The sequence below is a fragment of the Lepidochelys olivacea genome (genome assembly GCF_965140295.1).
Source record: "Lepidochelys olivacea isolate rLepOli2 genome assembly, chromosome: 1".
Lineage (NCBI taxonomy): Eukaryota > Metazoa > Chordata > Testudines > Cheloniidae > Lepidochelys > Lepidochelys olivacea.
In genome coordinates, this window is record NC_140411.1 from 350324762 (window position 1) to 350351570 (window position 26809).

At 56.5% G+C, this 26809-nt stretch overlaps 1 protein-coding gene across 1 annotated transcript; it reads left to right on the forward strand.

Moving 5' to 3' along the window:
* Window positions 1–12156: 12156 nt before the first annotated feature.
* On the forward strand, window positions 12157–17942 carry OPN1SW (opsin 1, short wave sensitive; the record flags this gene model as incomplete). Its single annotated transcript, XM_084618012.1, has 5 exons — window positions 12157–12502; window positions 14240–14408; window positions 15127–15292; window positions 16269–16508; window positions 17820–17942. The coding sequence occupies 5 exons, from the start codon at window positions 12157–12159 to the stop codon at window positions 17940–17942; spliced, it is 1044 nt and encodes a 347-aa protein (XP_084474138.1).
* Window positions 17943–26809: the final 8867 nt, after the last annotated feature.

The following is a 26809-nucleotide window of genomic DNA, read 5'->3' on the forward strand; positions in this document are numbered from 1 at the left end:
GGACAGCCAGGCCAGTCTGGTAGTTGCACTACCAGACTCTGACGTGGCCGAGCCACGCGCACGGCCCAGCCCTGCCCCAAACACGGCGGCTGAGTCGTTTCATTGCTCTCTGAGCCCCGCCTGTAATATGGGGCTATTAAGACTCCCTTCCTTGTACCCTTTGGCTGCTTGTGAGTAGAGGGGCAGGGGCCAAGAGTGAGTGGGTGTCCAGTGCTAAGCACAGCGGGGTCCTGAGCTCGGCTGGGTTCTGTAGGTGTGACTGGAATATAATAATATGGGCCTGTCGCGGATCCCACTGCTTTTAAACAGGCCCTTGGAAGAACCCTTCAGTGGGCCTGACCCCCAGCGGGGCCCACGCGTCCGTCAGGGCAGGCCACGCGGCCTCCGAGACACCCGCCCTCCTGTTTCGTGCCGCGAGCTCTGCCCAGCTGAGACAGATGCCTGGTCTGAGACTTGTCCACTCTGCAGGGACCAGGGCACCGCAGCCAGCATGTGCAGGGGCGCCAGGCAGCCGTTCCCAAACAGAGCAGGGTTCATTAGTCGACTGGACGTGGCCTTGGGAAGTCTGTAGGTCAGCGCAGAGAGAGGAAGGAGAAGGCAGTCCATGCTGGCCAAGCCCATGCGCCACCCGGCCAAGCGGCCAGGGAATCCATTTCCAGCGCTCTCTCCCTGGCCCGTGTCTCTGTCTGCCAGCCCCAGGTGAGAGCTCCCGAGTCTCCCCAAAGGCTAGGTCTGATCCAATTCCCAGCCGCGTCACCTCCTGGTCCATCGTCCCGCTCCTGCAGACCCAGGCTGAGCTCACACCTTCCGCCTGCTGGAATTTCCCAGCCTTGGGGTTCCTAGTGTCTTTCCAGACTCTCCCTTGATCTGGGTCAGTCTCGGCCAGCCCATTCATCCCACCCAGACAGTCACATGACAGCCCCCCTCACATCTCCCGCTCGGCCCCCAAAGCGGCATTTGAGCCCTTTCCCCGCCTTGGGAAGTGTGGAGCGATCGCTGAGCAAGTAAGTCAGTGCCACCATGGGTCTCCTTCACTGAGATATGGCAGGAAATTCCCACTTTGCCACCGGGACACATGTGGACCTGCTGCGGCAGCACCCAGCAAAGTGATGTCTTTGCACCCGCAAGATCTGGGGAAGGATTTGTCCCTGATAGTCTCTGGCTGGCTGGACCCAAGAATTCAGGCAGGATCACTGGCCTCTGGGGGTTTTCTCACAACCCTGCTTCAGGCGAAGGGAAAATTCTCTGGGAAACCCTCCCCACACTAAAATGCAAAACAGGGCTCGTCCGGGATTTGAACCCGGGACCTCTCGCACCCTAAGCGAGAATCATACCCCTAGACCAACGAGCCACCCTATAGCAGTTTTTCCAGCTGTTGCTCAAGATGCCACCTCAGCAAAGCAGCAGCCTGGTGATCGGGTTACACTGACAGGGGCTGGCTGCTGCCTCACCCCGCCTTCCTGGGGAGTCTGCAGAGCAGAAGGGAACTGCCAGCTGTGGCTGCAGCCCTGACAAACAAGCCTTGAGCCTCAGGGCACCCGCTGAGCAAGGATTCTCTACAGCTGGCCATGGAGGCTTCTCATACCCAGCACCCTGCTTCTCACGTCCCTTCCTACCGAGCCTCGGGCACTTGCCTGCCCCCAGCCAGCCTGCACAGCGAAGGATGGCGTATCCCCCCCGTGGGGTGACATGCACACGCCACGCTGTCCCGGGCCTGCAGCAGACCTCTGCGGAGCTCGAAAGCTCGCCTCGCTCACCAATGGAGGTTGGTCCCATAAAAGTCATCACCTCCCCCGCCTTGTCTCTCTAATATCCCGGGACCGACACGGCTACAGCAACGCTGCATACGTCCATTGACCGAGTTCGGATTCTCTCTCTGATCTGTGCAACTAAAGTGTGATGAACGATTGAAACAAACTTACTAAGATAATGTAAATATTCAACTGTACCGAGGCAATGTACAGTCCTGCTCTGGCCCGTTCACCCGGTGGTTGCATGTAGACGTTGAAAAGGGCCAGAGAGAGAGAACGGACCCTGGTGGAGCCCCACAAGCGAGGGGGCTGGGGGGAAGGGGCAGTTTCCCATCACTGCTCCTTGGGGGTGTCCCTCCAGGAAGGACTGAGTCAGCAGTGTGCCCTTGTTGCCAAGAAGGCCAATGGCATTTTGGGATGTATAAGTAGGGGCATAGCAAGCAGATCGAGGGACGTGATCGTTCCCCTCTATTCGACATTGGTGAGGCCTCATCTGGAGTACTGTGTCCAGTTTTGGGCCCCACACTTCAAGAAGGATGTGGATAAATTGGAGAGAGTCCAGCGAAGGGCAACAAAAATGATTAGGGGTCTGGAACACATGAGTTATGAGGAGAGGCTGAGGGAGCTGGGATTGTTTAGCCTGCAGAAGAGAAGAATGAGGGGGGATTTGATAGCTGCTTTCAACTACCTGGAAGGGGGTTCCAAAGAGGATGGCTCTAGACTGTTCTCAATGGTAGCAGATGACAGAACGAGGAGTAATGGTCTCAAGTCGCAGTGGGGGAAGGTTTAGGTTGGATATTAGGAAAAACTTTTTCACTAAGAGGGTGGTGAAACACTGGAATGCGTTACCTAGGGAGGTGGTAGAATCTCCTTCCTTAGAGGTTTTTAAGGTCAGGCTTGACAAAGCCCTGGCTGGGATGATTTAACTGGGAATTGGTCCTGCTTTGAGCAGGGGGTTGGACTAGATGACCTCCTGAGGTCCCTTCCAACCCTGATATTCTAGGATTCTATGACTCAAACCGTTTCAGCACCTTCCCATCGACCCTGCCACCTCTCGGGCGAGCCAGCGGAAGCTCCTGGCCCCCAGTGTGGATTGCTGCAGAGAGGCCCAGGGGGCTGAGACCGGATGGCTGCCCCTCTCCCCACTGACCGGAGGAGCTCAGCCATCAGGGCTAGGAAACCAGCTCCAGTTCCGTGTCTGGGCCTGAAGCCAGGTGGTGCCGGGTCCCTCCTGCTGGCTGCAGTTAGAGGAGCCTGGAGCTGGTTTCAGCTCTGAGCTTGCCCAGAAACGGGAGGTCTGACGCCGGGCGAGAGCTGGCCACCTTCTGTCGGAGACCAGCACTTCACACGAGTTAACGCCTCTCTCCCGTCTGGTGAGATACTCTCTCACAGAGCAAAACTCTCAAACATTACCTTACAATACAGGTGTGACGAGTCCCCCGCTGCCCCCCGGATCCATCTAGAACTGGGGTACCATTGAGCCACCCAACCCACCAGCCTGGGCTCCGTCTCACACTGTACTGCTGTGAAAAGCTGCAAAGCCCTCTCCAGCCGGCACTTTCACCAGCATTCACCCAGCTGCAGTTACATGCAGGCTCGTTGACCAGCCCCTGCATGGGAAGGCTACAGTTAAGGCAACTTCCAGATCCCTAGGCACACACCCCTCTAGAGTATAAACCCAGAATTATACCATCTGGAGCTGCACAGGGAACTGTACAGCTTAAGCTCATAAAATTCACCCTCTCCCTCAATGTGGAGAGGACTATGCAACAGCCTTCTGTCCCTGGGTTATGATTCCCACACACTGGTTTAGACAAATGTAAGCGGGAGAATAGTCCCACTCTTGTGGGGAACTTTCCTGGCTTCTGCACTACCTCAGTGAAGTGGGCTAGCGAAAGGATCTGAGTCCTCGCTCCCACTTCCTTTACCCAGTGGCCTCCCTGCCCTTGAGGACTCCCCTTCCACTCCCCTGTCTGGCAGAGTCCTCATAACCCCAACAAGGCTGGGCCCAGGATTCTTGAGGGGCTCGACCCCCAACCCTGCTGTGGTCACCTAGGACAGGGGCTAGGGTGTCCCCACTCCGGGGTACTCTCTCTGCACTGGGCACTTCTCTGACCCACTGACCATTACATACAAGTTAAAGCAAATGCAAGTTAATTAATCAACAATTAATTGTAAAAAGAATAAGGAAAAATGGGAGAGGTTAAAGGAAACACATCACCCCGCTCTGTGGCAGGGAACATCACAAACAGCGTCTCTGGAACGTCAGGGCAGTTGACAGTCTGTTCCTTGTAAGTCCCAGGCCTCCTTCTCCGGCCCTGGCCGTGCTGCAGGGATGCTGCTGGTCGGACACTCGCTGTGGTGGTGGCCACACACTCTCAGGCTCTAAGTGGTAGGACCCTTCTTCCCAGTGTTGCCCCCGCCCCGTCGCGGTTACGATCCAAGCCTGGCCTGCAGAGCCTCTTGGCTGAGGCATGTCCCTGTGCTGGGCCCACTGCCCAGGGTCCCCTCGCTCTCCCCAGCTGCTCACCGCACCCAGCTCCAGACTGCTCCAGCCCCGGCTGCTCCACTCGGTCTCTGCCGGGCTGCTGCTCTGCCTCCAGCTCCCTGGGCTGCTTCTCTGGCCCCTCCGGCTCTGGTTGCTGCAGCTCTGCTCCCAGGACAGGTCTGCTCTGCAGGCTGCTTCTGTGACTCTGCTCCCAGCACTGACCTGCTTCCTGGGCTGCTTTTCTGGCTGCTCTGGTTGCTGCAGCTCCGCTCCCAGGGCAAGTCTGCTCTCTCTGGGCTGTGCCTCTGGCTTTGGGGCTGCAGCTCTGCTCCCAGGACAGGGTCTGCTCTCTCTGGGCTGTGCCTCTGGCTTTGGGGCTGCAGCTCTGCTCCCAGGACAGGGTCTGCTCTCTCTGGCCTGCTTTTCTAGTCCCTCTGGATCTGGCCCAGCTCTGCTCCCCAGCTTAGCTTGGGCCCCTGCTTTCTCCTTAGCTCAGCCCCACTCTGTCTGACCCAGGCAAATCCAGCTCACACGGAGGACGGGACCTCCCTGGCCTCCTGACTCCCTGATTAGCCTGCCCGCCCTGTCATTCAGGCTGACCTGGAGCATTGGCCTCTCCCCATTGTTCCTGGGGGCTGTCAGTCTCAGGGTCCTGATTCCCCATCGACCCTTCCCCCTTTTTAGTGCTGGGAGCTAGCAACTAAAAACTAAAACCCCCCACTGAATGTTAGTAAGGGGGCAACAGTCCCCTTACACAAAGCAAAACCAAGTTTATTAACTACAAAAGATAGATTTTAAGTGATTATAAGGGATAGCAAACAGATCCAAGCAGATTACCTAGCAAATAAACAAAAAACTCAAACTAAACTTAATATACTAAGTACAGTGGATATGAATTAGCAGATTCACACCCTAAGAGATTATACGAGCAGGCTGCAGATACTTAAGGGGCAAGCTGCACTTGCTTACAGTTTGGAATCCCAGGTCTTTCATTCACAGGCTAGAAATCCCTTTAGCCTAGGTCCAGCACTTCCCCCAGTTCAGTCTTTGTTCCTCAGGTGTTTCCAGGAGTCTTCTTGCATGGGGAGGGAAGAACCCCAGATGATGTCACTCCCTGCCTTATATAGCTTTGGCATATGGTGGGAACCCTTTGTTCCAAAGCTTGGTTCCCAGATCAGTCTGTAGAAAAACAATGACATCCCAAGATGGAGTCCAGCATCATGTGGCCTGGTCACATGTTCCTGTAGAGTCCTAGCCGCCATAACTCACAGGCATCCGTAGCCTTCTCAGGAAGGATCCCCGGATGGGAGATAAGGTTCTCCTAAGGTCTACTGTTTTTTCTTAATGGCCCATTGCCCTGAATAGGCCGTTCCCCATGCACTATCTAGACTGAAAGCATCTTGTCTAGTGGGCGTTCCCCAGGTGTAACTACATTGGAAATGCAGAGACAGAGTCAATATTCATAACTTCAGAGACCAAAATGATACAGGCAGACAAACAGAGAATCATATTCAGCAAATCACCTTTCCAATGACACCTCACATGACTTATTTTGCATGAAATACATCATAACTATGTTATAATCATATCCTAATAATATCACTGTGAAGAATACGGGGTGCAGTGTCACAATGGGCTACAGCTGTTACAGGTGAGATGAAGGCCAGCAGCACCTCACAAGCTTTCAATAAAGTCTGAACACTCCCCACCCCCTGATAATGCTAATACCTGTCTGAACAATACAACATCCAGGGGAGCCAGCCTGGGCCCAACCATGGAGCCGTCAGCGTTCCACTGAGGGATGGGGACCTTGGCATGAGCTGACACCTGGCCAGCCAGCGTCGGGCCCCGCGGAGCAGCTGAGAAGTGGGGTGTTGGTGGAGGCTGGAGGAACAGGGCTGGGATTCAGGGTGCCTTCCCTGGAAAAGGACAGAGCCCTTAGGCAGTCTGTCCCCTTGGGGGGGGAGGGGCAGGAAAGCAGCTGAGGGAGCAGGACCTGGCCCCTTTAATGGCTCTCTGGATCCCCTGCTCTGGCCCTGCTGGCGCTGGTCCTGTGCAGGGCCCCCGGGAGCCGCCCCCCCACTGGAGCAGCAGGTTTGGGGGTTGAGCCCCCCAGGAATCCTGGGCCCAGCCTCGTTGGGGTTACGAGGACTCTGCCAGACAGGAGAGTGGAAGGGGAGTCCTCAGGGGCAGGGAGGCCACTGGGTAAAGGAAGTGGGAGCGAGGACTCAGATCCTTTCGCTAGCCCACTTCCCCGGGGTAGTGCAGAAGCCAGGAAAGTTCCCCACAATAACGGGACTATTCCCCCACTTACATAAGGTGCAACTGACCTGGGGCAAGTGACGGAGTAATCCGAATATTGCTGTGCTCTTTGATGTAAGGGACCATCTATCACAAAGAGAAGCTCACTTGGGTGGCCAGGCAGATCGGCGTACCCCCCGGGGACTGTCTGTGACCCCATGTGAGGGAGTTTACACTTGATAATTGGTGAAATCGAAGTATAGAACTCACAACCAAATTGGGGTTTGTGGGCTGGTTCTTAACAGTCTGCGGTGAGGCTGGGACTCGCGCCCGTGAGCCACTATGGGACAGTTTGACAGCCTTAATTATAGACTCCACATATACAGAGAATAATTTGTGCTTTTGGTTTCCAGCACTGCCAGTGTCCCCTTTCACAGCTCGTTGGTCTAGGGATGTGATTCTTGCTTATGGTGCAAGCAGGCTGCATTTGTCTCCCTCCTGACCGGGGTTTTTTCGGGCTGCACAGTTCCATGACTATATTGTAATATCCCCAGCAAGCCAGACTGCCTGAAAGGCTGGCGTCTGCACTTTGCTCTCTCCCCAAAGGCGATGCCCAGTGTATCGCTGTGGTTATGTTACCATCTGGCTCCTTTGAAGCAGCCCCATTTATTCATAGGGTGAAAGCATTACAGAGAAGTCCTGCGGAGACAGACCCTGGAGAGACCTGGCCACTACGCTGGGACTGATGCACCTCTCCGAGCATTCACAACGACTCACACGCCGTTGTCACACCAGTCAGGGGTGTTAGGCACAGGGACCTTCAGTTGGCATGGTTAGAGCATGGCCCAAGTCCATCTGGCCAGCCCAGAGCCCAGCCAAGCTGCGGTGAAAGCCGTGGTCTGGCTCTGTCTCAGTTTGAGCTCCCTGGGCAGGTCCCAGGTGAGAGCCCTGTCTCCCTACAGCAGCTGGCTGTACCCTGCACCTCACCCCTTCCCAGTCCTTTGTGCTTCAGCTGGGGTCTTTGCTCAGCTCCCTGCTGAGGGGCTGGGAAATCCATCTACCTCTAGGGCACTGTCCTGGTGACTGGATTTGCCATTGACTTCTTGGGTCCTCCACTGATATAAGGTCGGCCTCGGCCACACTGGGTAGTCAAGCACAATATAGGGGAAACTGAGGCACATATCAGCTTAATAAAAATATTACAGTAAATTCCCATTTTGTCTCAGAGGCTCACTCCAGACACCTGACCCACTGCCCGAAAACCTCCCATTGCCCCCAGCTGGGACCTGGTTAGTTGTCTAGGGGTCAGCACTGCTGCTGCCCCAGTGATCTTGCCCTGCCCGTGCAGTGAGCACATGGAGACAGATGAGGGAAGGTCACACCTCTTCACACCCAATGCCGCTCCCTTACCGGCTACTGCAAACCAAGGGGAACGTCACAGCCGGGCACAAGCGCCAATATCCCTGAGATCTGGGAATGTTCTGCTCTCGGGGCAGGCTGACCATGAATGGGGCTGCAATCCACTCCTGAGGCACCTGGCTTTCCCTCCCCCAGCTTCAGAATGGGCTCCTGTGCCATACCCAGGGCAGAATCCAGACAACGAGTAGCTGTGTCTCCCCTGCCCTCTAACCTGGGGTGCTCTTTACACCGCTTTGCTGCTGTGGCCTCCAGTCCTGCACTGCTCACGAACAGCCTCCCGCATGCAAGTCACTCCCAGCGACGTCTGTGCGTGATCAGCAGCAGCCACAGCCCGGCTCTTACCAGCCTGGGTTCTCCTGCAGGGTGACCCAACAGTCCCAGTCCTCAGATTTCCCCCAGAAACTGATGTCCTGCATGGCCCAGCCCTCTCCTGGACATCACAAATATATTGTGCCTATTATTACTCTAAGGGAACAATATCCCAGCTTATTATTTTAAGTAGTTATCCAGACAGTTCAACTTAACACACTGGATTAGCTAAAACAACAAATCAAGTGTATTAGCTACAAAGAGCGATTTTCAGTGAGGCCCAGGAAGGAGGCGTAAGAGTCAGACACAAGAAAAATAAAGATAAGACATTTATGGGTGCCCAACCTCACATACTCTATTAGAGTCAAAGCAAAGTTGTTTGGCCAGGTGCCTCCAGCGATCTCCCTGAGCAGCCCCTTGAGGTCAGGACGCCTCCTCCAGAGTCCAACAGCGGCTTCCTTTGTCTTTTCCGGTGCAGAGAATGCGATGGGCAGGGGGACGGAGAGGGGTGTCTGCCCCTCCTTTGTATAGTCCTGTCCCCCCATCTCCAGCTGGGAGCCTAACGACAGGCCGTCTGTGAGGACAGGAACCCTATGCTGTTTCTTTGCTAAGACATAGCTTTTTGCCCCACCCAAGAACGGGCACTGAGCAGGTAATGGCCCACAGGCCTTGTTTACACCTGGCCGAGGCGTCGGCTTGCCCTGAGGAACTGGTTTGACCACTCCCCAGATGTCTCTGGAAAACCTGCTTTTAGTCCTGATTTCTGCTCGTGTTTACAACGTCACATGTCAGGCTGTGCCGTGCACGGCGCCCGGCTGCTACTGATCAGCAAATGCTGAGTTTTTAAACAGCTCACGAGGCATCCCTCGTGCAAACCAGTGTGCAGGCTGTGAACACGGGGTGTGTTCTGTCACAGCTCCCCCCTCTCAGCATGGCTTATCGCCAACGCAGCAACGTTCCTAGGGGGAGACGCAAGCAATGGGCCCTTTAAGGAGCCAGGGATTGGTTTTGTGGGGGCTCTGGTTTGCTGGAAGTGGCTTGACTCAGGGTCTAGTGGCTACTGTGTCTGAGCCACCCAAGGTGTAAACTGTAAGTGCTGTAAGGTGTGCCGAGGAGCCGGGGGAGATTGCTCTTCAGCTGCTTGAACCTCAGAGGCCACATGGTCTTGTGGTTGCCAGCACTGCCAAGGTCTCCTCTAAGACAACATCTGGCAAACATCTTTCCCCAGCTGGCTTGTTGGTCTAGGGGTATGATTCTCGCTTTGGGTGCGAGAGGTCCCGGGTTCAAATCCCGGACAAGCCCATTTTTAATGGTTGGGGGATCTGCCAGAATCACGAAAGCTCATGCTCAAATAAATTGGTTAGTCTCTAAGGTGCCACAAGTCCTCCTTTTCTTTTTGCGAATACAGACTAACACGGCTGTTACTCTGAAACCCCCAAGAAGAGAAGCTCAGTGAAGAGGAGGAGGAATTTTATTGCCTAAAATCCATGGCTGTGCCCAGCCTGGCTGCCAAGGCCACGTCACAGCTGGATGGGAACGATTAAGGTTCCCCCACCGCAAACTTTTCTGATGCTCAATAGAGCCAGATGTTTTGGGGTCTCCTCCTGCCTGGCCGACCTTAGCGCAAAAGCCAGGGGTGGCCCTTGGAGTCCCTAAGTGCCTCCCCAAAGCTCCCCACCCACGTTGCTCTGACACCCAACATTGCAGGCGGCTGGTTTCCATGGCCGGCTCCGCTACAGTTTCTATTCGGCTGCCAAAGCCGAGCCGATCTCAGGGGTTGGAATGTTTCAGCTGGTGCCAGTTAATACGCAAAGGAGAGGCGACCCTGGGGAAGCTGAGATGTGGCCTTGGAAACCAGGTTTGGGCACTGCTGTGCTATACTAGGGTATCGTAAGGGCCCCGCTGTGCCGGGCAGCCCCATGCCCCGGTCACGTCCCCGCCGCGCCGGGCAGCCCCGGGCCCCAGTCACGTCCCTGCCGCATCGGGCAGCCCCATGCCACGGTCACGTCCCCGCCGCGCCGGGCAGCTCCGGGCCCCGGTCACATCCCCGCTGCGTCGGGCAGCCCCGGGCCCCGGTCACTTCACCGCCACACTGTCCTCCCCCCATGCTCCATTTTGGTGCCATGCTGTGATGTTATTGACATAATCTGTAACTGTAGACCCCTGTTGCAACCACTGTTATATATTTGCAGCAAATATTGTACAGAGGTTGTCGTGTGAGGTGTCTATGGAGAGATTAGGGCTGGCTGGGTAGGATTATGTTGTCTGTATGGGTCTATCGTTGTTGTGGTTGAAGTGATGAATATTGGCTATGTACTTGTATCTCAATGTGTTTTGATTCTAAGTAGCCTTACATTATGCAAGGCACTGAATTTAGCGGTGAGTAGCCTTAGTAAAGCACTTGGTCAGTTTCTAGAGAAAGAAATTTGCAAATTGAGTGCCCAATCAAGAAACACTTAACTGACAATGGATTTTGGGAGACACCAATCCACATCTGAGCTCTCCTGAAAACGTTCAAACTAACATGTAAGCAGTGGCGTCCGCTGGCAAACTGAGTCATGCAGGGACATGTGACTTGCCCATGTGACTCCAAACTCCATTTTGCTGTAATTTTCCACAGTACAAACAAAGAGGGGCTCTTACACCTGGAGGAGACTATAAAAGGCTGATGCCTCATCTCCATCTTGTCTTCAATCCTGCTTCCTGCCTCTGGAGGGACTTTGCTACAAACTGAAGTTTTGAACCAAGGACTGAACGACCCCTCCCAGCTGGGGACGTTCTCCAGAGACTGGATTTGAACCTGCCGTTTATTCCATCACTGCCACAAGCCTGAACCAAGAACTTGGCCATCACTGGATCTCATTGATTCCATCTCACCCATCCTAGCTCTCATCTGTATCTTTTTTCCTTTTATGAATAAACCTTTAGATTTTAGATTCTAAAGGATTGGCAACAGCGGGATTTGTGGGTAAGATCTGATTTGTAGATTGACCTGGGTCTGGGGCTTGGTCCTTTGGGATCGAGAGAACCGTTTTCCTTTCACTGGGGTCTTGGTTTTCATAACCAGTCGTCCCCATAACGAGTGGCCCTGGTGGTGATACTGGGAAACTGGAGTGTCTAAGGGAATTGTTTGTGTGACTTGTGGTTAGCTGGTGGGGTGAGACCGACGTCCTCTCTGTTTGGCTGGTTTGGTGCCTTAGAGGTGGAGACCCACCAGTCCGGGGCTGTAACTGCCCTGCTCGAAGCAATTTGTCCTGAATTGTCATTCTCAGAAGTGTCCCACCAGAACCAGCATCGTTATTATACGTGCACAGTGTGGCCAACCCTCCCCCAGCTGTTTGGGCACATGCTGAGCCCGGCAGGATGGGAGAGGAGGGGAAAGGCGGCAACAGGAAATGTAGGCTCCAAATCTCTCCTGCCGCGAGACCCTGGCGGAGCCACAGACCCCAAAGGGAAAGGCTGGGAGCCCCCTTTCAAATGGCTTGGGACAGGGTCCGAGGGGGAACGCGCTGGGGTGCATGGAGCAGGATGCACCTGCCGGGACTGCTCCGTCTCCTGGCGGAAAAGAGGGAGGCAGGTGACAGCCGCTCACTGGGGTGCCTCTGGATTCACGGCCCCCACAACCCACCTCCCTGAGGTCCGTCCACCCAGCCCCACTGAACAGAAGCAGGCTGCCAGCCGCCCCCTGCCCTTTCTCCCCCCGGAATCCCCTAGAGTCCACACAATCGGCTCCCGGCTGCGCAGCCAACAAGATTACCCTCTCAGGGGGTTTAGGGGACAGGAGGTAAGGGGCTTAGCGCCCCTAATCCCAAACTTTGTCCATAGGAAGCTCAGGCTTAATGCCTGATCCCCCCATGAGCCCTTAAGTGGCTTGTCCCCTCGGGGATTGTATATTAGAAGGGGGAAGGGAGCCGGGGCAGGCTCCGTGCAGCGCTCCCGGCCAGCAGGATGTCGGGGGAAGAAGACTTTTACCTCTTTGAGAACATCTCCTCGGTGGGGCCCTGGGACGGGCCCCAGTACCACATCGCCCCGCTCTGGGCCTTCTACTTCCAGACGGCCTTCATGGGCTTCGTGTTCTTCGCCGGCGTGCCCCTCAACGCCATCGTCCTCGTGGTCACCATCAAGTACAAGAAGCTGCGCCAGCCACTCAACTACATCCTGGTCAACATCTGCCTGGGGGGTTTCATCTTCTGCACCTTCTCCGTCTTCACGGTCTTCATCGCCAGCTCCCAGGGCTACTTCATCTTCGGGCGGCAAGTCTGCGCCCTGGAGGCCTTCCTTGGCTCGGTCGCAGGTAAGTCAGGGAGAGGGGCCGCGGGCAGGCCCCAGGGGGGTCCCAGTAGCCCTGGGCTGCGGCGTGGGCTCAGAGGGGGGGCACTGGGGGGCACTAGTGAAGCCGGTGGACCTCCAGCCGTTTGCACCAGCTGAGGGTCTGCCTTTACTTTCTAATTGCTTCCCTCCCCGCTGCCGGGGCCTCAAGGGGAGGCCGCTCCGCAGCGGGGGCTGCTCTGGGGACGAGGCAGACGTGAGAGGAGGCAGGAAGCGCTGGGCAGCCCCGGGGCGCAGATCCAAGGCGTTTTAAAAGCCTGACGCGCCCCTTTGCAGGCACAAAACTTGCGCGGAAAGGCCGGTCGCCCTGACGGCTCGTGCAAATTGGGGGACTGCACACGCACACAGCTGCTCTGGGCTATCGGGCCCTGTGATCACAAGCCTCTGACTGCCAGGAGCTGGGAATAGGCGACAGGGGCTGGATCACTCGAGATTGCCCTGTTCTGTTCGTTCCCTCTGGGGAACCTGGCACTGGCCACTGTCAGCAGAGAGGATGCTGGGCTGGATGGCCCAGTCTGGCCGTGCTTATGGTCCTGTGAGCACAATTAGGCAGCTGGTTTCTTTTAACGATCAGGCCCAAGTAGAACCGAATGGGGGTGGGATGTCCATAGGGGAAATCAAGAGCAACAGGGGGGGACGCTGGCAGGCAGTCAGTGGGGATGGGGCCCCCAGGCTTAAGGTGTTGGGCCAACCTTCTGTGGTTCCCCTGGGATGCCCACATGACCTACCGCTCCGGGTGGAGATGGGAACTGGGACGGGGTGGGAGAAGAGCTGAGGAATCCATCTGGAGAGGAGAGCAGGCACCTCCATATTCCCAGGGAAGCCCCAGGGCAGGCAGGGTCGGGGTGGGGACCCTCTTCAGCCATCCTGTTGCTGTCCTTTACTGCATCTTCTCCGGTCCCCGCAGTGCCAGACATCAGAGCGGGCGTAAGCTCTGAATGCATGGCAGTGTCATAGTTCCCGAAGGGCCCAACACCCACGAGGGGCGATTTCCTGCTGCCTTCACCGGAGGCTGGACGGAGCCAGTCCAGGGGAGCCCTGTGCAGACAGGCTGCAGCCCTGGGAGAGCTGCTGTGCTAGGCTGCAGAAGAGCAGGTGACCGTGGCAGCCTGGCAGATCCAGTTGCAGGATCGGGGCCAGAGATTTTCACCTTCATTCACAAACTGGCCCCTGGGGTGACCAGGCTGCTGTCACCGCTGGCTTCGCTCCAAAGCCAAACCCGAGTCTGGTGGATGTTCCACAATCCAGGGGGACGAGGTGAAGGGGGACGAAATGACTTTCCAGGCAGCTTCTGCTGCGACCCGCCCCTTCCCGTCCCCAGATAAACTCACCCGGCTCCCCAGCCCCGCTTAGATGCGAGGGGAGTTTCCACCAGCTGTTTCCCCGGGTCACTCTGCGTGCAACAAATGCATGCGGAGAACTGGCCGTCCCCCGCCCCCCCACCTGTGTCCAGAAGTGTCTGTGGTGGGGAAGCAGGGGTCTGGCTAGTGGGGAAAAGGGAGAAACATGGGGCAGAGGTTCAACAGGCCAGCTCCACGTCAGCTGAGCTCCTCTCAGTATCCTGTCCATGCACCCCAGGACGCCAGCGAGGTGGGTTCGGGGGTCCCTGGCGGTGTCATCTGGGCACAGGGAGAGGCTGGAGGCTGCAGGGGGATGCTGGGCTCTGGGGCTGTATGGGTTAATCTCCCTGTGTCTTCCCCAGGCCTGGTCACCGGGTGGTCCCTGGCCTTCCTGGCCTTTGAGCGCTATATCGTCATCTGCAAGCCCTTCGGGAACTTCCGCTTCAGCTCCAAGCACGCCCTGATGGCGGTGGCGGCCACCTGGGTCATCGGCATCGGTGTCTCCATCCCACCCTACTTCGGGTGGAGCCGGTAGGAGCCGGGCAGGGAGCTGGGGGCAGGGGCATTCGAGAGGGAGGAGGAAGCTCCCCTGACCAGCCGCCCCAGTGTGCCCTGGGCCTGCCTCTTTCCAATCACCTTGCCCAGCCTCGTGGCATTGCCTGGCAAACGCCCCTGCCAAGAGGGAGCAGATGTGGGGGGCCTCCCCAGCCCCATGGCAGAGTGCCTGGCAGGCTGAGCCGTGAGCCAGCTCTGCAGGGAGCTGGTGGTGTGCAAAGCCTCTCGCGCCGAACTGGTTCAGAGGCAGTTTTGCCAAGCGCCGGCTTCGCACCTGGGCTGCCGCCCCGATGGCAGCACAGGGGGCTGGGCTATTCGGTCTGATCTCTGGGCTCGAGCTCTGGCTGGGCAGGGCACGCGCCGGTCCTGGGACGTGTTCCCGGCCTGAGAGGTCAGGAGCCGTCAGGCCTCAAAATCTCGTCATTCTGATTCCTCTCTTGCTCGCACATGGATGTAGTAGCCAGGCTTACGATTGGCCTGGGAGCAAGGAACCTTCTCCCCCTTGCCTGTGCAATCACTGTGCTCCTGGGAGCAGAGGGACTGCTTTCTGCTGGGGAACAAGCTACGCCAAACGGGGCGGGGGGCGGCTGGCCCTGCCCATCCCGCCGGCCCTGGCCAGCGGAGGTGGTGGGCTGTGCCGGCTGCAGAAGGCCGAGCAAGCTCTGGGGAAGTGCCGTGCCCTCTTGTCTTGCAGGTTCATCCCCGAAGGCCTGCAGTGCTCGTGCGGCCCAGACTGGTACACGGTGGGGACCAAGTACAGGAGCGAATACTACACCTGGTTCCTCTTCATCTTCTGCTTCGTCGTGCCCTTCTCGCTCATCTGCTTCTCCTACTCCCAGCTGCTGGGCGCCCTGCGAGCCGTAAGTACCCGCTGCAGAGAGACAGGACGGTGAGAGCCAGGTCATGCTGCCGGTTCCCAGGGCACCTGTCCGCTAGCAAGTGTGCGGAGTGTGTGTGAGACGGGAGGGCTGCACGCTGGCGAGTGGGCGGTGTGTGTGTGAGACGGGAGGCTTGCATGCTGGCGAGTGTGCAGTATGTGTGTGAGACGGGAGGGTTGCACGCTGGCGAGCGTGCGGTGTGTGTGTGAGACGGGAGGGTTGCACGCTGGCGAGCGTGCGGTGTGTGTGTGAGACGGGAGGGTTGCACGCTGGCGAGTGGGCGGTGTGTGTGTGAGACGGGAGGCTTGCACGCTGGCGAGTGGGCGGTGTGTGTGTGAGATGGAAGGGTTGCACGCTGGTGAGTGTGATTGCTTTGCAGCTCTGACAGTCTGAACGGGTGATATTTTGCCTGTAGCTGGTCTCCGATGTTAGAAAATGCCGGTCCGTCTAGTGAGGAGCGTGCCAAAGAGGCGCCCAGACAGACGGACGGACAGGTGTCCTCCACAGAGCCCCCACCACTGGGACAGTTCAGAGTTGCTTTTCTAATACCCATGGCTGCAGGGACCGGTTCGTGGGCTTGGTCTGTAACACACAGTCAGGGCCTGCTGCCCCCACAGGGAGAGCGGCTCATGCCAGTGGCTGCGAGCGCCCTGCTCTCAGACTCGGTCTCAAAGGAGCGTGTGTTTCTGGTAACTAAAGCCCGGGTGGATGGGGCATTGTGACTCCTGGAGGAAGCCCCCGGGGATGACCTTCTCCCTGTTGGAGTCGGAGCTGGGGCCAGGCGAGCAGCGGGGTGGGAAATCAGACCTGCCACGAGGAGACGAGGGACCGTCTGGCCGATCCAACCCTGGCTCAGCAGCCCGGCTCTCCGGAGCTACCCCGGTGGAGGAGGGGGCTAGGGAAGGGGTGCCTGGGAGCCTGCTGCTCATGCCCGGGGGCCCTGGTGGGTTGCCTGCAGGTAGCGGCCCAGCAGCAAGAGTCAGCCACCACCCAGAAGGCGGAGAGGGAGGTGTCCCGCATGGTGGTGGTGATGGTGGGCTCCTTCTGCGTCTGTTGGGTGCCCTACGCGGCCATGGCCATGTATATAGTGAACAACCGCAACCACGGCCTCGACTTGCGCCTCGTCACCGTCCCTGCCTTCTTCTCCAAGAGCTCCTGTGTCTATAACCCCATCATCTACTGCTTCATGAACAAACAGGTGAGCGTTTCCTTCCTTCCGTCCCTGGTGGGCAGCACAGCTCGGCGTGCGCCACGGACCAGGCCTGCCCCGGCCCACGTCCCGGGGGGTCCCTGAGAGCGGGATCTGGAGCAGCCCAAGTCCCTTCCCAGGTACAGCCAGGATCGGATCTGGAGAAGTGGGGTGGTTGCCCGGAGGGGTGCACGGAGCCTGCCCTGGCGGTCACTGGGTCATGATATTAACCATGGGCCCGACATCAGGCCTGGCTGAGAGCAAGGGCAGGGCAATGGGGCTGTGCTGACGCCAGGTTCTGCTCGGGTCCCTGCTCCGGGTTCCCAGGACATGGCCTGGGGGGCAGAGGGCATGGTCAGCACTGTACCCGGGAGGAGAGTAGAGGGCAGGCAGAGAGTCTGGGCCTAGGAGTCATAGAGTTTAAGGCCAGAAGGGCCCATTAGATTATCAAGTGTGACCGCCTGCCTCGCAAAGGCCATGACTAGCCCCCAGACACCCTACAGGGAGCCCAACGACTTTGTTCCTCGGGGAGCCATAGGCAGAGAACAGGGGAGACCGAGGCCTGGTCTACACGACAAAGTGAGGTCAGCTTAGCCAACTTGCTCAGGGCTGTGAAAAATGCCTCGTCTTGTGGGAGGTAATTAAGCCGATGTCAGCCCTGGTGTAGACAGTGCTAAGCTGCCGGTAGAAATTCCTCCATCAGCCTAGTTGCCACCTGAGCTGATTAGGCGTCAGTTGCCCAGGCAAGGCCAGCCGGAGACCTCGCCCCATGCTGCTGAGGAAGGCGAAACCCCCTCAGTCCCTGCCAATCTGGGGGGAAATTCCTCCCCCACCCCAACTCGGGGGTCAGCTGGAGGCTGAGGATTGGCCAGACCCGCCAGGCGGGCACTGAGAGAGAGGGCTCTCGGCACCACCTCACAGCACGAGCCTAACCTGCCCGGTCTGCTGATGGCAACGCAGACCCCCGCAGGCGTGTGGGCACTTCCTTGTGGCAGCCCGCGAGCCAAGGCCAGAGGGCTAGCAGCAGCCACCTGGCCCGGGTGGGGGGCAGCGCAGCAATGACCCCGGTCCCCCTTCGGGATGCTCCAACCCACAGCCAGAAGCACATGCTCTGCCAAACGGCGTCCCTGTGCAGGGGGCAGGGGGCGTGCGAAATCCTGCCGCGACCCTTTGTGGAGCAGGTTTGCTGAGAGGGGGGCGGATGTGGTTACGGGGGGCTGGATGGAAGCATCCTGCGGGCAGTTGCCCCCCCGGGGGTGGCCAGCTGGACCACCCCGGCAATCTAACGGTGCAGGGGGGTGGCACTCTCTCCCCGAACAGTTCCGCGCCTGCATCATGGAGACGGTGTGTGGGAAACCCATCACGGACGAGTCCGACGTGTCCAGCTCCGCCCAGAAAACCGAGGTCTCGTCCGTCTCCTCCAGCCAGGTCAGCCCCAGCTGAGGAGGCTGCGGCATCTCCCGGAGCCCTTCCCGGGACACCCACGCCCAGGGGGAGCAAGCACCGGGCTCCAGCACGGGCTCTGAGAGGAAGCCCTGAGGCCCCACAGCCCAGCCCCACGGCTGCGCCTCCGACACACTGCACTGTAAATTTCAATTGCTGAGCTGGCCCGCACTCACCGACCCCCGATGGGAGGACGGATCGAACCGGCTGGGGAGAGCAACCCCACGCTGCCCCTGGGGGGGCCCCCCGTTGACCCTCCCCAGCTGCTGTCCCCCAGGCTGAGTCTGCCCCTGGCACCGGCAGCGTGGGGCAGGCTGAGTGATGAGAGGGGGGCAGGGCAGCTTTGCCTTCTCCCAGCGTCCCCCCGTCGGGTCTGCTGACCGGCCGTCATCGCTCCTTCGTCCAAGCATGGCCCCGCCGACCCAAAGGAGACCGCCCCAGCTGGGGAACAGCACACAGTGCTTGGGAGGGGGAGGCAGGCAGAGGAAGGGGTAGAGAGGCAGTGTGTGGTCAGTGGTTAGAGTGGGGGTGGGCTGTGCATCAGGACTCCTGGGTTCTATCCCCAGCTCTACAAGGTGAGTGGGGTACACAAGAGGAATGGGGGTCTAGTGGGTTAAAGCAGCGGGGAGCTGGGCATCACGCTGCCTGGGTTCTATCCCAGCTCTGGGAGGGGAGTGGGGTCTAGCGGTTAGAGCAGGGGGGCTGGGTGTCAGGTCTCCTGGGTTCTATCCCCGGGGGCTCTGGGAGCGGACTGGGGTGTAGTGGTTTACAGTGGGGTGCGGGATGGTTGGGTGTCAGCTCTCCTGGGTTCTGTCCCTGGCAATGTCCCTGACTCACAGTGTGAAAGTCACTTGCGCTTTCGGTGGCTCAGCTGAGAAATGGCTGATGGCACCGACCCCCCCCTCACACTGGTGAGGTCGGCCCCCCTGGCTGTCAGGTGCTTTGAAATCTCTTGCCGAGTGTTGCACCATTGTTGCGGTGAGGGCAGCTAACGGCGCCTTGCAGTCGCAGTTTCCTGCTCCCCTGCGGGAGCCAAGCCCGGGATTCTGGGGACAGGCAGCATCCTCTGGCCAGCACTCTAGGGCCCATTCCTCCACTGCACCACCTTTACCCACTCTCCCCACGGAGATCAGAGCAATGCGGGGCTGGAAGGGACCTCGAGAGGTCACCTAGTCCAGCCCCCTGCGCTGAGGCAGAACTAGGTAATCCTAGATCGTCCCTGACAGGTGTTTGTCCAACCAGTTCTTAAAAACCCCCAGTGATGGGGAATCCACAACCTCCCTTGGGAGCCTGTTCCAGAGCTGAACTACCTAGGGAGGTGGTGGAATCTCCATCCTTAGAGGTGTTTAAGGCCCGGCTTGACAAAGCCCTGGCTGGGATGATTTAGCTGGAGTTGGTCCTGCTTTGAGCAGGGGGTTGGACTAGATGACCTCCTGAGGTCTCTTCCAACCCTAATCTTCTAGGAGTCTATGAACTACCCCAAGAGTAAAGAAGTTTCTCCTAATATCTAACCTGGATCTCCCTTGCTGCAGATTAAGCTTCTTATCCTACCACCAATCCACATGGAGAATCATTGATCCCCATCCTCTTTATAACAGCCTCATATCTGAAATCTGTAGCAGGTCCCCCGTCAGCCCTGGGCGATGCTTCCCCTGCCATACGGTCACAGCTCTGCAGAGCCATTCCCCACTGCTCTCCCCAAAACTCAACAGAAAGGGTCTCCAGGAGCAGGGTCCGGGCGCCATATGCCCCCCCGGCCCTGACACTTTGTCAGCATCCTCCTCTTCCAACAGGAAAGGCAGAAGAGAGAGCGAAAGAAGAAGTAGACCCAACCTCTTGTTTTAGCCCAGACAGCCCAGAGGCCAAAAGGGTGGGATTGACATCATCTTCTGCCCCCTCACTTGGGACACCAGCGTGAGCCCCCTGGCTCCCTTCGACTGAGAATTGCCCCCATTTCCTGAGTCACTTTACCCATCACCCCTGAATTTGTCTGGCTCATTCTGGGTGCCAGGGAATTGAGAGGGCCCATTTCTGCCCTGTTGTACCCCCCTGAATTCAGCGGGGCTTGCAGCAGGTTTGGGGGGCTGGGATCTGCCCCTCAGCCAGGGTTAATTAATTTGCATGCTAAGGAGCCAGAAGACAGGAGTGTAGCAAAACAAAACAGCTGACCGGAGGGGTAAGTCCAAACTGCCACCTCCTTGCTATGACTGGTCCCTTCGCGGTGGTTGTGAGGGTCTGAGCACCCAGGTCTCATGCACCCCAGTGTGCAGGTGGGAACAGCGCCAGAGAGACGCGGCCAAGGTCACCCAGGGCATGTATGGCAGAGTCAGGTCTTGAACTCAGCTCCGGCATCCCAGCGCAGTGCCTTAACCACAAGCTCCGCCCCCAACACAAACCGCCTCCCAGGTGGCGTGGGGCGTCAGCAGGCATAAGGGGGTGTCAGGTGCCCAGATACCACAGTGAGGGGCACAGCATGGTACAAGCACAGACCTTCCAGCCGCGCTGAGACTGGGCCCCACGCTGGGTTCGGGGTGGGGTATTTATATACCCTGGTGGGAGGTGGGGAGAGAGGATGGAGGCTACACCTGGGCATGGTCTAGGGTAGGGTGAGAGGGCACAAGCTAGGCTCAGGAGGGAGGGAGCTATCCCTCAGGGGATGGAGACGGTACCTGGTCCCCGCCCAAGGTGATGGGGCTGGCTGGTAGCCCTGGCTCTCCCTCTGTGTCTCTGTTGTACTCCCCAAGGCAGATCTGGGGCAGGCGGGGAGGGGGGTCTTTTCTAAAAGCCCCAGGCCCAAGCCCACCCCCTTCCAGAGGCCCATTGGAGAAGAGCCCTGCCAACCCAGGTCCTGTCTGTTCTCGGTGGCTGTTCAGCACTCCCCGGCACTTCTGGGGAGGTGTGCCCCCTTCTGAGCTTGGCCCACAGTGCCTCTCCCTACAACCCAGCAGGGCTAGTGTGTGTGGTTTATAAAACACCTGGGGACCCTGGATGATCCAAAGCACTGTGTGCACGGGAAGGAGGCTTCTCGTTTCCCTCCCGCCTTTGGTGGGGTCAACACCAGTAGCTTCCCCACCTGGTCCTCTGCCAGACCCCGCCAAAGCGAGAACCGCTCAGCAGTCCCACTCATTACACAGGGGAATGTCCATTCTCTTGCAATGCAGGGGTCCGGGCTCTGGAATCCAAAGTATCTCCTTCCGCAACCAGCGATTCACCTCAACCCCCGGACGCTGCGGGCTAGGGCAGAGTCCCAGAGCCGTGCTCCCAACATACGTTTGTATTTAAATGTACAGAGCAAGTGCAATACCTGCAAACCCCTGTATCCCCACTTGCCCATTTGCCTTGTATTCATCCTTGTAGCACAGGGTAATACTCTAGGAGTGGTTATGACAATAAAACAATGCGAATGGGCTGAACGCAACACGGTGGTGGTGAGCCGTTTTGTACCCGTCAGCCCGCTAAGGTCGCAGGAGCAGTGAGGGCTCTCCCAGGGCTGCCTGTTCCCGGGGGATGGGACGGTGGCGACTCCCAGACCAGGATTAGCTGGGCATGGCCCCGTTTCCGACGGCTTCATTCCGGGCAGCCTGCTCGCTTGCAGAACCGCACCTGTGCGTACAGTTGAACCCATGAACTTCTCCATTAACGCACAATCAGGTTAAAAAAGGCAAATGACCTTTCCCCAAGAACGCGCACGTGGCTTCAGCCTGACCTAGCATTTGCCCACGGCCAGAGCCAGTGGTCAGTCCCAAACAAAACCCAAGCCTTCGACGGCTTCGGTATTTGCCGTGTGCAATCGCTATTATCAAGGGCACTCACCTCAACCAGGAGGCTGCCTGGCCCTCTTTGCAGCCACATGCTTTGCTTTTCGCTGTGGGTAACAAACCTTCACAGGTTAGCAGAGCCACGGGCAGGGCCTGTTACTTCTTCACCCTTGCTAACATTGCTACAAATCATCCCAACGATGACATTTGGACGACAAGGGTTCCAGGACCAGCCCTAATGCAAGGCTGGGCTGGCTCCCTGTGGAACAGTTACAGACGCTCAACCCCCTAGGGACAAATGCTTCCTTTGCCCCAGAACTGAGCAGAACTTGAAGCCGAGCCCCACATTTAACGAGACGGGGAGGTGGAATTATAAAACGTCTGCATTTTACCTAGCGTTCTAGCTAGGCACTTATCAGCCCTTCATCACTGTCGTGTCTGACCACCTCACAAGCGCTAATGGAGTTTGTCCTCACCCCCACCCCGACATAGGGAGACATTATCCCCAATTTAAAGGTGGGGAACTGAGGCACAGGCTGGGTGAAGTGGCTTCTCCAAACTCTGGTTTCAGAGTAGCAGCCGTGTTAGTCTGTATTCGCAAAAAGAAAAGGAGGACTTGTGGCACCTTAGAGACTAACCAATTTATTTGAGCATAGGAATTGAACTCAAGCCCAGTGCAGCACCCTGACGACTAGAGCATTCTTCCTAACATCAGGTGGGACAAACGCTACCTTTCAAAAGAGCAGAGAAAGGATATGACAGTGCACAGGGCTGCAGCAAGCTGCGTGAAAGGGCTGCTAACTAGGAGGTGTGCAGACCAACAGGAAAGTGGGATCTGGTCGTTAACAGTGACTGTGGCTTCCAGTTTAATTGACTCACACTTCCTCCATTGGTGGGACGTCAGACCAGTGAGGCCGTCAGATGCCACTTTTCAATGAGTTTGGATCCAGTTAGCGACACGGTTGGGTCTAAATCAAGTTTGGGTTCAAAAACCATGGTCAATACTTGTACCACATCAGCGACGTACCACATCAGCCTTGGTCTTCCCAGAGACGAGACGCCTCTTCTGAGTGTGGGCTGGGCTCCTTAACCTTCCCCATGTAACCAGGCTGACCTGGCCTTCCCGCCATGTTCACCAGGGGCAGGGCATCACAGTGGGCCTGCCCTCTGTGCCCTGCTGAGGCACGCTGGGTGAGCTGCCCCACTTTCCCAGCAGCACCGTAGGTCTGGCTGCACAAACATAGGGGAGGCAAGTTTTCGGTGGTGACATAAAACACACCCTGCCCCCAAGCTGAGTTGGTGTAAATGAGTCGGGTGAGGGCATCTCAAAGAAGTTACATCAAGTCCTCAGCCCGGAGGGATCCTGTGATAAATAAAGGGGGGAGGAGGGTAGCTCCCTTTTATGGACACCCAGCCAGCCAGTAGCTATAACATCCCTCTTAGTAGCTGTTCTCCACTTGCTTTACCTGTAAAGGGTTAAAAAGTCTCACTGCGATGCATAGGTAAAAGGAAGGGAGTGGGCAGCTGGTCAAAAGAGCCAATGGGAAAGCTAGAACTTTTTAAAATTGAGAAAAAACTTCCCTTTTGTTTGTCTGTTGTTTTTCCAGGGAGAGGCAAACAGGGCAGCAGCTATGCTGTAAAAAGCTTAGGGCCAGGTACAAAAACTTATCAAGATCATACCTAGAAACTGCTCATTTGAAACCCCAGATATGTACGTAGACCAGGAATTGTCTAGGAAGACGCGATGAGGTTTATCCCTTTGATTCCTTTATGGCTTGTGGACTCCTCTGTGCTAACCCCGGTGCTTTTGTTTTGCTTGTAACCTTTAAGCGGGACCTCAAGAAAGCTATTCTTGGTGCTTAATCCTTGTAGTTACTCTTTTAAAATCTAGCAATAGCCTGAGTTCCCAGATGTATTTTCTTTCTTTTTTTAATAAAATTTACCTTTTTTAACAACAGGATTGGATCTCTGTGTCTCAAGAAGGTTATGCACGTTTTTTAATTAGCTGGTGGCAACAGCTGATTTGTTTCCCCCTCCCCCCATAGCTCTTCCCCAGAGCGGGGTGAAAGGGCTTGAGGGTACCCCACAGGGAGGAATTCCCACGTGCACCTTCCTGGGTCCTCAAAGGGGTTCTTCACTTGGGTGGTGGCAGCATCTACCCATCCAAGGTCAGAGAGAAGCTGTAACCTTGGGAGTTGAATACATGCCTGGAGTGGCCAGTATTTAATTTTTAAAGTCCTGATTTCCCACTCGAAGTGCCAGAGTGAGGAATCAGCCTTAACAGATCCTATGGAACTGGGACATACAGACCCTTCCCACAGACCCCAGAGAAGTGGAGGAGAGCAGACAATAGAAATCCAGCTGCCCACAGCCTGTGACTGCATTGCTCCAAAGGGGCTGGGCTTATGGGACTTAACACAGAGGGCACGCGAAGAGCAGGACAGATGGGGATGGTGGTGCCCTAAGCAACGTTTGACAGCCCGGGAAGGCTTTAGATTCAGAAAAGGGCAACAGGCACAGGGTAAGGACCAGTGAAACAGGTACATTACACCAAGACACCATATCGAGATAACCTCAAGCATTCATACATAAGAACAGCTATGCTGGGTTAGACCAATGGTCCATCTAGCCCAGTAACCTGTCACCAGTACCACGTGCTTCAGAGGGAATGAACAGAACAGGGCAATTTATCGAATAGTCCATCATCCTGTCATCCACTCCCAACTTCTGGCAGTCAGACGTTTAGGGACACTCAGAGCAGAGGGTTGGGTCCCTGCCCACCCTGGCTAATAGCCATTGATGGACCCATCCTCCAGGAACTTTAGTTCTTTTCTGAACCCTGTATTAGTTTTGGCCTTTACAATATCCCCTTGCAACCGGTTCCAAAGGCTGACTGTGTTGTGGAAAGAAGCGTTTCCTTTTGTTTGTTTTAAACTTGCAGCCTGTTTTAAACTTGCTGCCTGTTAATTTCATTGGGTGAGCCCTGGTGCTTTTGTGATGTGAACAGGTAAACAGCACGTCCTTATTCACTTTCTCCACCCCATGCAGGATTTTACAGACCTCTCTCATATCCCCCCTGTGTTGTCTACTTTCCAAGCTGAACAGTCGGAGTCTTTCAAATCTCCCCTCATGTGGAAGCTGGTCCAGACCCCGAAGCATTTTTGTTGCCGTCTCTGTACCGTTTCCATTTCTAATGTAGCTTTCTGGAGATGGGGCAACCAGAGCTGCAGGCAGTGCTCAAGGTGTGGGCGTGCCATGGGTTTATAGAGAGGCATTATGATATTTTCTAATTATCTGTCCCTTTGCTAATGGGGCCTAACATGCTGTTCGCTGTTTTGACTGCTGCTGCACATTGAGCGGACGTTTTCAGAGAACTCTCCGCAAATTTGCAATTTCTGATTGGACAGTTCAGGAAGTTGTCAGCTGAGGCTAATACTTTGGGGGAAGAAAGGGAAGTCCAGGGGACGCAGGAGGTAACTGAACGCTTTCCCTCTCCTCTTTGGACATGCATTGATGATGGCTCAAGCCCAACATGCAGGCAGCCTTCCTGATGTGAGGGAATTTTGACAAGATTCCTTCCATTCCACTAATAGCAGTAACACGGGGAACCCTACTGTCGTAAGCCTCTGTGCGTAGCGCGTGTGAATGTAATGGTGGGGAACGCCTGATCTGTAGAGCAGTGGGATGCAGTCATCCCTTGTGGAACATGTTGGCTCCCTTTCCCTGCCTCCTGTTAAAGCTGGCCTGAAAAAGGGCTGCAGCAGCATCCATCTGTCAAAGTCACCAGCACTGAACAGTGGCCACAAACTCAGCCAGGTACCAGAGGGTGGAGGCGGAAATGCAGGCATGGTAGGAGATCAGGGCCGGGGAGCAAAAGGGGCTGGGGGAGGCAGTGAAGTGCCAATTCACCCTTCATACTGAAATAGGAGAGATTGGTACCTAGCCCAGGAATTGTTTCCATCACCTTGATGAGAAGGCACAAACATTAAAGAGCCTTTGGGTTTCTTTCCCCAGGAGAGGCTGGTGTAGCCCTCCTCGGCATGCTTCGGGATTTTACCTATTTTCCTCCCTCTGGCACATTTTAAAATCCCTGCATCACAGGCACTTGGCAGCCAGGAGGGCACGAAGATCCCTCTGGACCCTCAACCAAAAAGGACGTGCAGCAGGGCTTGCTAAAATAGGGTTAGTTGACTAAGTATCAGTTGCAGGCCCAGCTCTCGTGGTACCATGATCCCTCTGGGCTTCCAGCAAGAACGGGAGAGACAAACGCTGCCATTTCCAGCACAAAACACAGGCAGAAAGAACTTTTAACAGGAGTTTCAGGCCTTTACACAGCAGGGGTGGGAGGGGGAGACCTTTTCCCTTTGCAGGTCACCTCAAACAATACAAGGACAGCCAGCAGAGCGGCAAAGGGAAAGTCAGAGGCAGCATAAAAATATATGCAGCAGAAATCTGAAACGTGATGGGGAGTTTCTGAGGTTGAGACACGGGGAGATGACTCCAGCTGGCAGCGAATGCAGTGGAGGTGGTGTTTGCATCAACCGGAGTCATTTGTTGTCGAACAGGCACAAAGGTGGCCAGTGGCAACTGAACACAGAGGGGGAAAAGGCGACAAAGACCCTGGCATAAACTGAAGCCTGTCTATGGAGCAGTTTTTATAGCCAGGTGCCCCCATTTACTAGGGCAAGTGCAGGGTCTGATCAAGGAGCAGAAGGCGGAGCTGGATCCCTGCACAAAAGCGAAGCTAGCGGAAAGGTTTGAGAATGGGAGTGACGTGCCATGGCAGCTACGGACATGCAGCCCTAGCCTTGGAATCCTCTTTCCCAGCACAACGAAACCTCCCTTGCTTCAGATCTCTCATCCCCACCTTGGGTGTGGGCATATTAAGTCCCTAAAGTAGTGTGTGAAATATGGGAATCTATACAGGGGAAATCCTGCAGCCTTTTGCTGCTTAGGCCTTCAGCCAGCTGCATTATTTATAACACATAGGGCAGGAATCAGGTCTTCCTCTTGGTCTAAAGCCCTGAACACACCAGCACCCTCTGCAAACCACATGCAGGAAACCAAGCCACAGCATTGTGCACAGGCTCTGGTCTGGAGACGTGGCGA